The 14,451-nt window shown below is 49.5% G+C and overlaps 1 protein-coding gene across 1 annotated transcript in view; it reads right to left on the reverse strand.

The window, feature by feature from the left end:
* Positions 1 to 520: 520 nt before the first annotated feature.
* Positions 521 to 14,451, reverse strand: part of LOC123346605 (killer cell lectin-like receptor subfamily F member 1) — a 58,640-nt gene continuing 44,709 nt past the window's right edge. Inside the window, exon 4 of the mRNA XM_044984080.1 lies at positions 521 to 644. Coding sequence (XP_044840015.1) covers positions 521 to 644 — 124 coding nt within the window. The remainder of the gene's footprint in view (positions 645 to 14,451) is intronic.

A 14,451-nucleotide genomic window follows, 5' to 3' on the forward strand; every position in this document is an offset into this window, starting at 1 on the left:
CGCTGTGTGTTAAGCGGAGCAGTGATCTGAATTGGAACTGGTAAGTGTGTGTGGAGGTGGGAGGGGCCGGGGGGTGTTACTGGTTCTCTGGAAGCAGCAGCTCTGTGACTACTGCCAGTGTCTGGGGACAGATGCTCAGAGGGCTTGAGGGCAGAGGAGCATATTGCTAACTGCAGACCCAGCAGCGAGTGTGTATGGGACCAGGGGAGCTGACTCCTAGCAGACACAGACAAGGCTCCCTCAGGCAAAGGGCAGGTGCTGGTGAGGTACTTCCCAGCCCTGCGTACCCCAGGAAGCAGCCCAGGGTAGTAACTACTGCAGATTTGGGGCAGTTATTACACCCCAGAGTCCCAGCCCAGTGAGAAGGACCGAACAGAGGAACTGTGATGGTGAGGGGCACCTGAGTCCCAGCACCTTCCAGAGTTCTGCTCTGCCTAAAACCACAATCCCACCCCGTTAGCCTAAAGCCAGGATGCTGCGCATTACACAGATACAAATGTGGATCCTCAAACCCAACTGTTTATATCACGGCAGCTTCTTTCTGGCAGATCCATTTGAACTCAGCACCACATGTCTCAGACAGAATCCGTCTGCCTCTTATCCAACCACAGCTGTTCCCTTCAGCAGAGCCTGAGACTTGAAAGCTGCAGAATTAAAGAGAGTCAGTGTCATTGTGGTTCCCTTTAACAAAGAAAGGCCCATAGGGTGAAGAAAGATAACACCTCTCTCTAATGGGAAGCTTGGCTCTGGTATTGTCCTTCATCTGTAACTTTCCTGCAGAGCTTCAGGTGAGAAGACAGCCCAGGACCTGAGATGAGCTAGGGGGTCTCTGGCAAGGAATGAACTAGGCTAAAACTCATGGGTCAGTGACCTGGTGCTTTTTTGTTGGAAGTGGCTGTAGGAATATTAAAGAAGGTTTTTTTTATTTTTATATATATAACACTAAATCATTTTTTTATATTTATATATATGAAAAATGATTTAGTATTAGAAATAATTTGAGACTTTACAATTAAAAGGTTTACATTAGAAATAAATGTGATTCCCAAGATCTAGCCTCTAATCTGCAAGCAATCAGCTGTGTCTGTGTGAAGCCTGCTCAAAGAGATACTTTGTATAAAACTTGTTAAACATCAATTGCCTCTAAGTGCCTGTTCTGTAAGTGCCTGTTCTGTAAGTGTAGTCGCTACTTTACTTTGTAACAGCCGCTGTAAGCTGCTAAATGGGTAATTGACTCAGCGCTCAAGCCATCAATTGACCCTGTGCCTCAGGAAAAACTGTTAACCATGAAGGAGACCTGTGAAAGGCCAGTGCAGTGGATGAGTAGCCAGGGATAGTTGTTAGAGTCACTATGGTAAGAGCTGCTAACCCAAATACCCCAAGACAACCTGCTTCAACACAAGAGTAAGACACACACCCAAACACATACCCTGAGTTATCACCCCACACTGGAACCCATGTGCAGTATCATTAAATAGTTACAACACATACTCCAGGGGGACCACATCCTGAAAGATCTTTCCTAAACCCCCTCTTCTGGCCTTCAAACCCTCCAACCTCATCATCAGAAGCAAGTTCCCCACAGATCAGGACACAACCACGCAGAGCGGCACTAGACTGCCAGGACAACAGATGCAAAACCTGCAGTCATATCTCCACCACTATGATTATCAACACAACACACCTTTCAAGATACATGGATCCCACACATGCCTATACAACATCTGGGGTAACCTCAGCCAATGCATCAAATGCCCCAACAACTACTATGTGGGTGAAACCAGACAATCATGACGCTCTTGAATGAACTCTCAGAAAAATTATAAAAAGCCAAACAAAAAACCCCACTATCACTCATGATTGAACACTTGTTACAAAGTAATCACTTGATACCACTGCTTGCATCCGAAGAAGTGGGTATTCACCCACGAAAGCTCATGCTGCAAAACTTCTGTTAGTCTATAAGGTGCCACAGGATTCTTTGCTGCTTCCACTTGATATCTGACCTCTCAGTACTCATCCTCAAAGGAAACCTGCCCAACACCTTCAAAAGATGAGCCTAGAAGCTTAAAGTCATAACTTTCCTAGACTCTAAGAATCCTGGACTGAGACACTGGATTTATGGCTAATTATAACTGTGACCCACTAGCCCCCTTGTTTTGTTTTATGTCTGCAGAGGTGTTAATGAGCCACTTCACCTTGAATGGTCCCTCAGAATGCACGTTAATTACTTATTCTAAACAATCTGTTCCACCTTGTGACTCCCTGAGAACCTTTGCCAGACCTGAAGAAGAGCATGTGTGTAACCCAAAAGCTTGTCCCTTACACCAGCAGAAGTTGGTCCACGTGATGGGGTGTCTGCCCCGCACAAGGTTGGGAGGGGTTAAATTGGTTAAATGGGCCAATTAACTGCCCAGGCTGCACCTGGAGGAAGAGCCAGGGAACAGGGATTGATTAGATGAGGCACAGCCAGATGGGAAGAGGAGAGGCCTGTATAAAGCAGAGGAACTGAGAGCAGAAAGGGGTTCCAGGGACATAGTCTGTAGTCACCTCTCGGGAAGAGGGAGCTTGGGCTGGCGCGCATGCACGCACACAAAGAGAGAGAGAGAGAGAGAGAGAGATCAAGGCAAGGCAAGGCAAGGCAAGGCAAGGCCCAGTGATAAGCAGATTAGTGCAGAGCTTGGCTAGGGTCCCTGAACTGGAACCTGGAGTACAAAGCAGGCCCAGGTTCCCTACCAGCCACTAGGGAAGTGGCACTGGGCAGGCAGTGGAGAACAGATTGCCTGGTCACGCAGAGGGAGCTGGAGCTCCTGGAGAGAGAGAACAATGGGTGGAGAGACCACCAAAGGAGGAACAAAAACAACGAGGCATATATTTGGGCATAAGCTTTTGTGGGCTATAATTCACTTCATCAGATGCATGGAGTGGAAAATACAGTAGGAAGGTCTATATAACAGTACATGAGAAGATGGGAGTTGCCTTATCAAGTGGGGGGTGGTAGAGACAACTCAATTAAAGTGGGCTATTAACAGGACAAAAAGTCACTTTTGTCGTGGTAATCAGGGCGGCTCATGTCAAACAGTTGACAAGAAGGTGTGAGTAACAGTAGGAGGCCCAGCACCTGGAAGGAGTCGATCCCCAGAGTGACCAGGAAGAGGTACCCCTTGTGGTGAGTGGACCCCCATGGCAGTCCAGTAAAAGGTATTACCTCACTCACCCTGTCTCTAAATTTGGGAGAACATTAGGAGCTGAAACCTTTGTGATCCAAGAACAAGCAGCATGTGCACAAGGCATGTATTTCCCTACAGATAATGGTGCAGAGCCATGCACTCATATGCACAGAATGGAGCAGAGCAGTCCATGCATAAGACATTTTATGGCATCTCTTCAGTGTATAATTTGTATCACTCATTTTAGGGAGTAGCTGCAGCTGAGAGCAGCACAATTTCAAATTTCACAGCCTCTGCAGAGTGCTGGATATGTGACTGTGTAGGCCCCCAGGGGAGGGGCTGCCAGGCCTACTAGGCCCCTTTAAATATTGCAAGAGCAATACAGCAAGGAGCTTTCAGTTCTGGGGCCTCTAACTGGTGCCACCGTCACCCTGTGTCCCCATTGCAAAATGCTACAGGTTCTGGGGTGCTCCCTGCACCTGTAAGTGCGCAACCCCAAACTCACAGGTGCTGCCTTGCACTGTGTGAGCCAATGCTGCCCATTCCAACAGCCTGTCATTACAGCAGGGAGCTGGGAGTAGGGCCTACCGATAGCAGTGCAGTTTGCACCAGTGCACTCTGGGTGAGATAGTTACACCAGTGCACACCCCTGGTGTAGATGCACTGGAACCAGAGCGAGCCATGCGGCAACTTACTGCTGTGAGCTGCACCAGCTTGTCTACATTAGCAGTTTGTACCAATTCACCTCCACTGACATTACATTGCACAGAGGATTCCTAATGCAGACTGACCTGGATTCAACCCCCTCTGCCAGCGCTAAACCCTCCTGGGGTCCAGTGATCCAATCCCAGGGAAAGAGAAATCCCCTGCTGGGAGCATGTCACAGCACCCTCTTCCCCAGGCTACTGGGCAGATACAGCAGGGTTCACATTCACCACGAACAGCCGCCCTCTGCACTAACATGCACTGTCTGTGCAAACCGGGGGAGTGAATGGAGCTAAGGGACCCTTCACTGCCACAGTCCTCAAGGGGTGAGCGTCAATGCTGCAATAATGGAGGTGTCGACACTGAATTCTGCGGCTCATTTCAGCCTGGCCCTGGGCATGACCCGGCAATGCAGGAAGGCCTGGCTGGTACCTCAGGGTGACACGCTGCAGGCAAAGGGCTCATTGTTGCTCTGAATCTTGTCCCGTCAACCACCCCCAGGAAGTGACTGCTCGTGGGGCATGGCAAAGGGGACCTGGGCCCAAAGTGCTGCAAGTTCTGCGGGTGGGAGCTAACATGGATCCGCTCATCCCAACGCACAGAGAGAGGCCTCACATGCGGGTCTCTGGGAGGGAGCGGGAGAAGGGTCTGCAAGGAACATCCTCCAGGAATCCTCTGGCCCAGCTGCTGAAGCTAGACAGGCCATGAGGAGAGACTGACTACGGTAGCTCCAGGGAGGCAAAGACAGGGCGGGGGGGGGGGGGGAGGGAGGGCAGGGGGGGAAGGGCATTGGAAATTCACCTGCCAGATGAGCGATGACAGCAAGCAGAACCAAGAACACGGATGTAAGGATGACAGCTACGATGATGGTACGTGCTTTGTGTGTCTTGCAGTTACGAGGAGGTTCTAAAACACAAAGACCCGTCAGGCCGGGCTGTGAGGACACGTCTCACCGACAGCACCAGGGCTGGAGCTGCCCTAGAACACGCCCCATTCTGTCAATTGCTCCTTCAGTCAGACGCTCTGGGAGAGGCGCCCGAAGGCTCAGGCAGGCTGGGGCTGGCAGAACCGTCCCTCCTTCCCCTCAGCCCAGTGCCCTCCCTGGCACCCCCAGCCAGGCTGTCCCGGGGCCTGGTGAGCTCAGGGGCACAGAAACAAGGACCTGCATGTTCTGGTGGCAGGATCTCAAGCTGCCCCCCCCACCACCATCCCCACCCACGCTGTGCTCCCTGCCGAGCGCTGGCTGGGCCCACACTGCCCAGTGCACCTGTCCCCGCACACTGGGGTCTCACACTGGCCACACACAGCAGATGGGGGGAGAAGGAACCAGGCAGAGCTGGGCCAGGGCTGTCACAGGGGGTCTGACACACCCAGCCCAAAAGGCCCCTGCACAGCCCCACGGCCACCGCTGTGTGCACCAGGCAGCAGCTGTGAGCCGGGATCGGTGCCCTGAGAGCCCCAGGGGGAGATCCAGTCCCTGCTGCCCACAGACGGGGGGTTGCTGAGCACTGGCTGCTGCCACTGAGAACATGGCCCCATGTGGGGCAGCCTCAGGGTCTCTCTCCAGCCTGGTCCCAGGCAGCAGCACCCCATTACCTGGCTCCAGGTTTCCATTGCCATCAACACGCATCTCCTGCAGCGGCACTTCGCTCTCAGCAGCCCCAGGTGCTGGCCCCATTGTCTCTCAGCGACACTCAGGCTAGAGACGCTGCTGCAGGCGCTGGGCTGGGGTTGGCTCCTCTGTCTGACTGGGTCTAATCGAGCAGCAGCGAAGCCGAGCCGGGGCAGACGTCCTGGCCCTGGTCCCCCTCCCTGCTCCGGACTCTGCAGCTGATCTGAAAGCCAAGACGACCAAGCAGGATAGGTCAGAGGTGGGGGGTTGATTTGTGGTTTCTCATTCCCTGCCCAGCAGCCCAACGCTCTGCCAGAGCTGATGCCATAATGATTACATAAGATAAGAACGGCCAGACTGGGTCAGACCAAAGGTTCAGCTAGCCCAAATATCCCATCTTCCGACAGTGGCCAATGCCAGGTGCCCCAGAGGGAATGAACAGAACAGGGAACCATCAAGTGATCCATCCCCCGTCGCCCATTCCCAGCTTCTGGCAAACAGAGGCTAAGGACACCATCCCTGCCCAACCTGGCTAATAGGCGGGGGAGGGGCCGGCAGCTTGCTGCAGTGGGCGTGACGCTCCGGCCTGGAAGTGCAGACCCCATCAGAACGGCCGTACCGGTCAGACCAAAGGTCCATCTAGCCCAGTATCCTGTCTACTGACAGTGGCCAATGCCAGGTGCCCCAGAGGGAGTGAACCTAACAGGCAATGATCAAGTCATCTCTCTCTTGCCATCCATCTCCATCCTCTGACGAACAGAGGCTAGGGACACCATTCTTACCCATTCTGGCTAATAGCCATTTATGGACTTAGCCACCATGAATTTATCCAGTCCCCTTTTAAACATTGTTATAGTCCTAGCCTTCACAACCTCCTCTGGTAAGGTGTTCCACAAGTTGACTGTGCGCTGCATGAAGAAGAACTTCCTTTTATTTGTTTTAAACCTGCTGCCTATTAATTTCATTTGGTGACCCCTAGTTCTTGTATTATGGGAATAAGTAAATAACTTTTCCTTATCCACTTTCTCAACATCACTCATGATTTTATATACCTCTATCATGTCCCCCCTTAGTCTTCTCTTTTCCAAGCTGAAGAGTCTTAGCCTCTTTAATCTTTCCTCGTATGGGACCCTCTCTAGACCCCTAATCATTTTAGTTGCCCTTTTCTGTACCTTTTCTAGTGCTAGAATATCTTTTTTGAGGTGAGGAGACCACATCTGTACACAGTATTCGAGATGTGGGCATACCATGGATTTATATAAGGGCAATAATATATTCTCAGTCTTATTCTCTATCCCCTTTTTAATGATTCCTAACATCCTGTTTGCTTTTTTGACCGCCTCTGCACACTGCGTGGACATCTTCAGAGAACTATCCACGATGACGCCAAGATCTTTTTCCTGACTCGTTGTAGCTAAATTAGCCCCCATCATGTTGTATGTATAGTTGGGGTTATTTTTTCCAATGTGCATTACTTTACATTTATCCACATTAAATTTCATTTGCCATTTTGTTGCCCAATCACTTAGTTTTGTGAGATCTTTTTGAAGTTCTTCACAATCTGCTTTGGTCTTAACTATCTTGAGAAGTTTAGTATCATCTGCAAACTTGGCCACCTCACTGTTTACCCCTTTCTCCAGATCATTTATGAATAAATTAAATAGGATTGGTCCTAGGACTGACCCTTGAGGAACAGCACTAGTTACCCCTCTCCATTCTGAGAATTTACCATTAATTCCTACCCTTTGTTCCCTGTCCTTTAACCAGTTCTCAATCCATGAAAGGACCTTCCCTTTTATCCCATGACAGCTTACTTTATGTAAGAGCCTTTGGTGAGGGACCTTGTCAAAGGCTTTCTGGAAATCCAAGTACACTATGTCCACCGGATCCCCCTTGTCCACATGTTTGTTGACCCCTTCAAAGAATTCTAATAGATTAGTAAGACACGATTTCCCTTTACAGAAACCATGTTGACTATTGCTCAAGAGTTTATGTTTTTCTATGTGTCTGACAATTTTATTCTTTACTATTGTTTCAACTAATTTGCCCAGTACTGATGTTAGACTTACCGGTCTGTAATTGCCGGGATCACCCCTAGAGCCCTTTTTAAATATTGGCGTTACATTAGCTAACTTCCAGTCATTGGGTACCGAAGCCGATTTAAAGGACAGGTTACAAACCTTAGTTAATAGTTCCGCAACTTCACATTTGAGTTCTTTCAGAACTCTTGGGTGAATGCCATCTGGTCCCGGTGACTTGTTAATGTTGAGTTTATCAATTAATTCCAAAACCTCCTCTAGTGACACTTCAATCTGTGACAGTTCCTCAGATTTGTCACCTACAAAAGCCAGCTCAGGTTTGGGAATCTCCCTAACATCCTCAGCCATGAAGACTGAAGCAAAGAATCCATTTAGTTCTCCGCAATGACTTTATCGTCTTTAAGTGCTCCTTTTGTATTTTGATCATCAAGGGGCCCCACTGGTTATTTAGCAGGCTTCCTGCTTCTGCTGTACTTAAAAAACATTTTGTTATTACCTTTGGAGTTTTTGGCTAGCCGTTCTTCAAACTCCTCTTTGGCTTTTCTTATTACACTCTTGCACTTAAGTTGGCAGTGTTTGTGCTCCTTTCTATTTGCCTCACTAGGATTTGACTTCCACTTTTTAAAGGAAGTCTTTTTATCTCTCACTGCTTCTTTTACATGGTTGTTAAGCCACGGTGGCTCTTTTTTAGTTTCTTTTAGTGTTTTTCTTAATTTGGGGTATACATTGAAGTTGGGCCTCTATTATGGTGTCTTTAAAAAGGGCCCATGCAACTTGCAGGGATTTCACTTTAGTCACTGTACCTTTTAACTTTTGTCTAACTTTAGGCATAAACAAGGGTGCTAATGGCGAAACATTAACAGAAGATCGGTAATAGTTAGTAAGGAAATAAGAGATGCATGTCTAGCCCAGGTAAACTTATCAGATTCTGCTTCCTTTGTTATCTTGTTAAGTGCTCGCCCTTTTATCTGTATAAATAAGATAGTTTGTGTCTTGCAGGGTGCTCACAATATCTGGGTGTTATTAGCAGAGCGCTGTGCTAATAAAACAGAGTGATCTGACAAACTGTGAGTCCTGAGTCTAACTTTGACACATTAAACTATGGCTCCTTTGTTTGCCCTACAACAATAAATTAGACCGGCTTTGGGGGGTCTATTCCCCCCAAAGCTGTGTGGATATTAAGGTTTGTTTTTTTTGAGGGGAGGCATGATAATATTCCAGATCAATCAAATGCCCAGCTCAGCTTTCTAGCCATCCAGCAGCTCTAGGGCAGGGAAGGAAGGTGCTCTTGGTGCAGAGTGGTTGCAAAACAGGGGTGAACTTAGCGGGGGGTCCGGTTGAAATCCCGCCTGATGCAGCCATACAGAATCGCTGGCAGCGCTGGGAGAAGCCAGGAGTGGAAGGTGCCCTGGGGGTGGGGGGACATTTGCCCTCAGTCCTGGGCTCTGGGATGGACTAGGCTGGGTGGTGGGTTCAGTCTAGTCTTCCAGCCTGTTGCTCTCACTGGGGTTTGTGGTTTTCATCTAGCTCCACCGAAAAGATCAAACAAGCCCAGTAGAAAAGGGGGGTGAGAGAGGCGGGAAAGGGTGTGTAAGGGGTTAAAGTGACCCATCAACGAAAGAGTAAAACCAGAGTTTGACTGGGTTCCCCCCCAGCCACCACTCCTGCAAACACTGGGGAAGGGGCAGCCCCATTCCCCACCGAGGCTATGGTGAGGGGCAGCAGAGGAGGAAGGAAGCCGCATGTGATGGCAGTCCCCTCCCCTCCCCCTCCCAGCACCCACCACCCCCTCTCTGGCCCCCAAACTCTGTCCCAGAGCCTGCACCCAGCCCTCCGCACTCCCTCCCAGGGCCTGCACCCCTCCACCCTTCCTGTACCCCACCCTGTGCCCCAGCCCAGAGCCTGCACCCAGCACCCAAACTCCGTCCCACTCAGCCTGGGCAAAGCTCTCCTCCATCTGGCTCCCAGCCCCTCTCCAAGGGTTGAAGGTGCTGCCTTCCCCACCTTCCTAATTCACACCTCATTCATTCAACAGGGCAATTGATTACAAAGTGGGGGGAAGATCTTATTCTACTCCAAGCAAAAAGACATTTTTCTTTTACCTTAATTACACTACCTTTAGGGCCTGCTATAACATATTACCAAGGTTCAATACAAAGTCATATAAAAGTTATACAAAAATGCAGAGATTTATCTACAACTGCTTTGATTGACTGCTGTGTGCAGTAATATAGTGACCCCTGGGTCTTTGAATGAGGGTTTATACTTGGGGGAGGGGGAGGGGGAGGGGGAGGGGGTGGGGGTAAGTGGCGGGTGGGCAAAGAGGCGAGCAGTGAGCCAGCAGGGGTTCTAGGGGCGGGCATGGGGGTTTCTGGCAGGGGAGGGAGAAGGTGAAAGGTGATGGGTGGGGGACTGACTAGGAGGGACGCAGCAAGCCAGCGGGGGGCTAGGGGGTGAAGAGGAGTGTGAGGATGGGGCTGAGCAGGGAGGGGGGCAGGTCCTATTTTACTGCTGTGATCTGGTCACCCCATGTGCCGTTTCTTCCTGCGCGCCCCCCCCCACCTGAACCTTGTTTCGATGGGGCGGAGCTGGGGAAGGAGGGTTTGTTTCCATGGGGCCGGGCAGCGCTGGGGGGGGGGGAGAGGAGGGGGCAAGTTTATATTAATAAGGAAATTTTATAAATTTTAATAAAATAAACATTAGTGAAGAAAATCAGTTGTACAACTATCAAAACAAATGATTTTCCTAATATGAAAGTGCAAATCAGCTAATTCATATATGATGCAATGTATGTAATAGAGAATTTTGTTATTTATATAGTCATGGAAAGTAAATAATACCTGGAAGAAATGAAAGGGTTTTTTTTAAGTGTTTTTTTGTTTTAGTCGTCCCGGCCGGGGCCCCATCGAAACTGTTCGAATTGGATCCCGCACTTCCTAAAGCCAGCCCTGCATGGCAGCAGGGGAAAGAGTTAAACATGCAAATGGGGATCAAAGTATTTCAAATAATCTAGTGCCAGAAAATGACCCTGACTGTGATTAGCAGGTGGCGCCTCTGGGACAGTCTGCTAAGAAAAGCAAAACCTAGAAAGAAAAATGAACAGTTCAGCACCAGGGGGAAAGGCAGTTTCTTGTGTTTCTGAAGCCGTTCGATTCTGTTTCTGAACAAGTTGCAGTGTGCGCTGTTTGTAAGAGAGAAATTCATCACACTGAAATGTATGTAGTGCAGCGTCCCTATAGCACTCATGCAGGGGAAGTTGAACAAAATTACCACGAAAAAAGAACAGGAGGACTTGTGGCACCTTAGAGACTAACACATTTATTTCAGCATGAGCTTTCGTGAGCTACAGCTCACTTCTTCGGATGCATAGAATGGAACACACAGACAGGGGATATTTATACATACAGAGAACATGAAAAGGTGGAAGTATGCATACCAACAGGAAGAGTCTAATCAATTGAAATGAGCTATCGTTAGCAGGAGGAAAAAAAACCTTTTGAAGTGATAATTAAGATGACCCATAAAATTACCACGGTGAGTTTCAGAGGTGCAAGCTGTTAAATGATACAAAAACCAAGCTCAAAAGACAACAGCAACAGCTCAGATTTTGTTGTTACTATTATCTTTATTATTACTGGTCATTTTTTAGATTGGTCTTTTGTCTGTGAAAGAAATTTTGGACATTGGCAGATACATTCTTTCATTATTATTTGGACTTCTGTTATGTAAAGCACTTATAATTCTAAACTAAATGTATTGTACAGCCATCCACCTCTTACCAAAAAAGCAAAAGAACAACAAAAAAGACCAGAATGTGCAAAGCACTTGTTTGTTTTTAGGTCCACTAAAGGGTAAACACAACTGTGCCTTATATTTCTTATTGAATCTGCAAAAAACCCCAGTGTAAATAAATTACATGTGCATATTTATTTATTTTTCCTACAGTTAATTAACTATTGTCAGAGCTGCATTCTGAGGCTGGTAAAAATTTGTGAGAACCCCGGCTCTAGAAAGTATTATAATTTTGTTTACTACGTTGGGGTGGCTCCAAGCACCAGCAGGCGCATGCCAAGGGCCGCAAGCCGTGGGGGGCGGCCTGCCAGTTGTTGTGAGGGTGGCATGCCTGTGGGAGGTCCACCGGTCCCGCAGCTTCGGTGGTAATTTGGTGGCAGGGATGCTGAAGGCGTGGCACTGGCGGACCTCCAGCAGGCATGCCGCCGAATCCGCAAGGCCAGCGGACCGCCCGCAGGCGTGCCATCGGAAGCCGCCTGACTGCCATGCTTGGGGCAGCAAAAACCATAGAGCCGCCCCTGGTTGGAAGGTTCTGCCGGAAAAGGGAAAGGTCTGAGGGGGAAGGGGAGGTTCAGAGTCAGTCTGCCCTGGCAGTGAGGTGGGGTGGGGGGGGCACTAGGACCCTACGGCAGCAGTTGCTGCAGGGAGGCACCATGGAGCTGCAGGGAAGAGGGAGGGACGCTCTGCTCCTTCTGGGGCCAGGGACGTGCACGGGGCCAGCAAGGGGGGGGGACACTGGAGGGAGGCGTGGGGGGGGGGAGACCGAGCCCCAACCATTGGTGGAGCTGGGCCCCCGGGCCCCATGTGGGTATATAACTTGCCGCCCATGGGGATGTGGGGACCATGGGAAGCTGGATCTGATCAAGCCCAGCACAGGCAGCCGCTTGACACCCTGTGGACAGGATGAGGTGAGGGTGGGGTGATGGTGCACGTGGGCTGGTACAGTACGTGCCCCCGGCTGCATTGCTCAATCCCAGCTCCTTATAGGGACTCTTCAGAGCAGGTCCCGTTGCTCCTCCCCCGCCCAAGGGAGGAGGGAATCTCAAAGACTTCCAGAAAGAAGGATGCCCCAGAGGAAAGGTCACTGCTTCAGTCACTGCAGGGTGTGCGGTATCAATCTCCCGGGGGGGGGGCACTGGAAGGGTGACCAGATGTCCCGATTTTATAGGGACAGTCCCGATACTTGGGGCTTTTTCTTATATAGGCTCCTATTACCTCCCCCACCCCCGTCCCTATTTTTCACACTTGCTGTCTGGTCACCCTAAGTGAAACTTTGTAGTCGCTACTTTATTTTGTAACGGCGGCTGTAAGCTGTTAATTGGTTAATTGACTCAGCGCGTAGTTGACTCAGTGCCTGAGCCGTCAATTGACCCTGTAGGCTGCTAATTGGTTAATTGACTCAGCACGCGAGCCGTCAATTGACCCTGTGCCTCAGGCAAAACTGTGTAATTACTACTTTGTAACCACCGCGGTAAGCCAAAACAGTGGCTATTATAGTATATAAATAGAGACCCCCACCCTCTGTAAATTCATTTTCATCTCACTTTATTTTTTTTAATGTTAAAAGACAGGGAGTCTCACATAAATTGGTAACACCCCAAAAGGTAAAGAGACAGTGAAATAAATGTGATTAAGATAGAGAGTGTATGTGAATGAGTGCCTAGTTTAAATAATGAATGAATGGTTAGGGAGTTACCAGCCTGAAGAATTCAGTGTTGGCAGAAGAAGGTGTCAAGTGGAATCAACCAGATGACCCCCGAAGGGCGAACTGGAATCCACCCCAGCACCTCAAAGGAAGAAAAAAAAAAATATCTGACAGCATGGAGCCAGCCACCTGCTGATTGATTTAGCAACAGCAGAATGAAGCAACTCTCATGGATTGACATAGGAATAAATTCCTATAAAACTGGACTCTGAAGACTAAGGACTTTGAGTCTACGGTTCTGCTGCCAGCCTCCAGGAGCATCAGGTGCACCTGACCCGGACTTGGCTCCACTCTTGTGTACAGGATACCTGGCCAGTATTCTGTCACAAGCAACTTTAGGCTGGTAACTATGGCCTGGTCTACACTAGGACTTTAATTCGAATTTAGCAGCGTTAATTCGAAATAACCGTGCACCCGTCCACACCAGGAAGCCATTTAGTTCGACCTAGAGGGCTCTTTAGTTCGAATTCGGTACTCCACCCCGACGAGGGGAGTAGCGCTAAATTCGACATGGCTATGTCGAATTAGGCTAGGTGTGGATGCAAATCGAACTTACTAGCTCCGGGAGCTATCCCACACTGCACCACTCTGTTGACGCTTTGGACAGCAGTCCGAGCTCGGATGCTCTGACCAGCCACACAGGAAAAGTCCCGGGAAAATTTGAATTCCTTTTCCTGTCTGGACAGTTAGAATCTCATTTCGTGGTTGGACATCGGGGCGAGCTCAGCAGCACCGGCAGCGATGCAGAGCTCTCCAGCAGAGGAGTTCATGTAATCTCTGAATAGAAAGAGGGACCCAGCATAGACTGACCGGGAACTCTTGGATCTGATCGGAGTGAGGGGCGAGGAGTCTCTGCTTTCGGAGCTGCGCTCCAAATAACGGAATGCAAAGACCTACGAGAAGGTCTCCAAAGCCATGAGAGACAGAGGATACAGCCGTCATGCAACGCAGCGCCGCGTGAAAATCAAGGACCCCAGACAAGGCTACCAAAAAAACAAAGCGGCAAACGGACGCTACGGAGCCTGCCACCAGTGCCCCACCAGTGACCATGGACTCTGACGATGGGACAGTGTCGACGGCCAGTTCCTCGGTGATGTTCGCGGACGGGGAAGATGAAGAAGAGTTTCTGGAGGACGAGGCAGGCGACAGCGCTTACAACGCTGGTTTCCCCGACAGCCAGGATCTCTTCATTACCGTCATGGAGATCCCCTACCAACCGTCCCCGGCCATTAACCCGGATCCTGAATCAGGGGAAGGAGCAGTCGGTAAGTGCTTTAACCATGTAAACTTTTATTCTTAATATAACAGGAATCTGAAGTATGTGAAAAGGAGGTCTCTCTATATATGGGGATAGAACAGAAATCCTCCTGGGAGATCTCCACGAACCTCTCCTGGAGGTAATCGAAAAGCCTCCGCAGGAGGTTCCTG

Source organism: Mauremys mutica, chromosome 12 (assembly GCF_020497125.1).
Source record: "Mauremys mutica isolate MM-2020 ecotype Southern chromosome 12, ASM2049712v1, whole genome shotgun sequence".
Classification (NCBI taxonomy): domain Eukaryota; kingdom Metazoa; phylum Chordata; order Testudines; family Geoemydidae; genus Mauremys; species Mauremys mutica.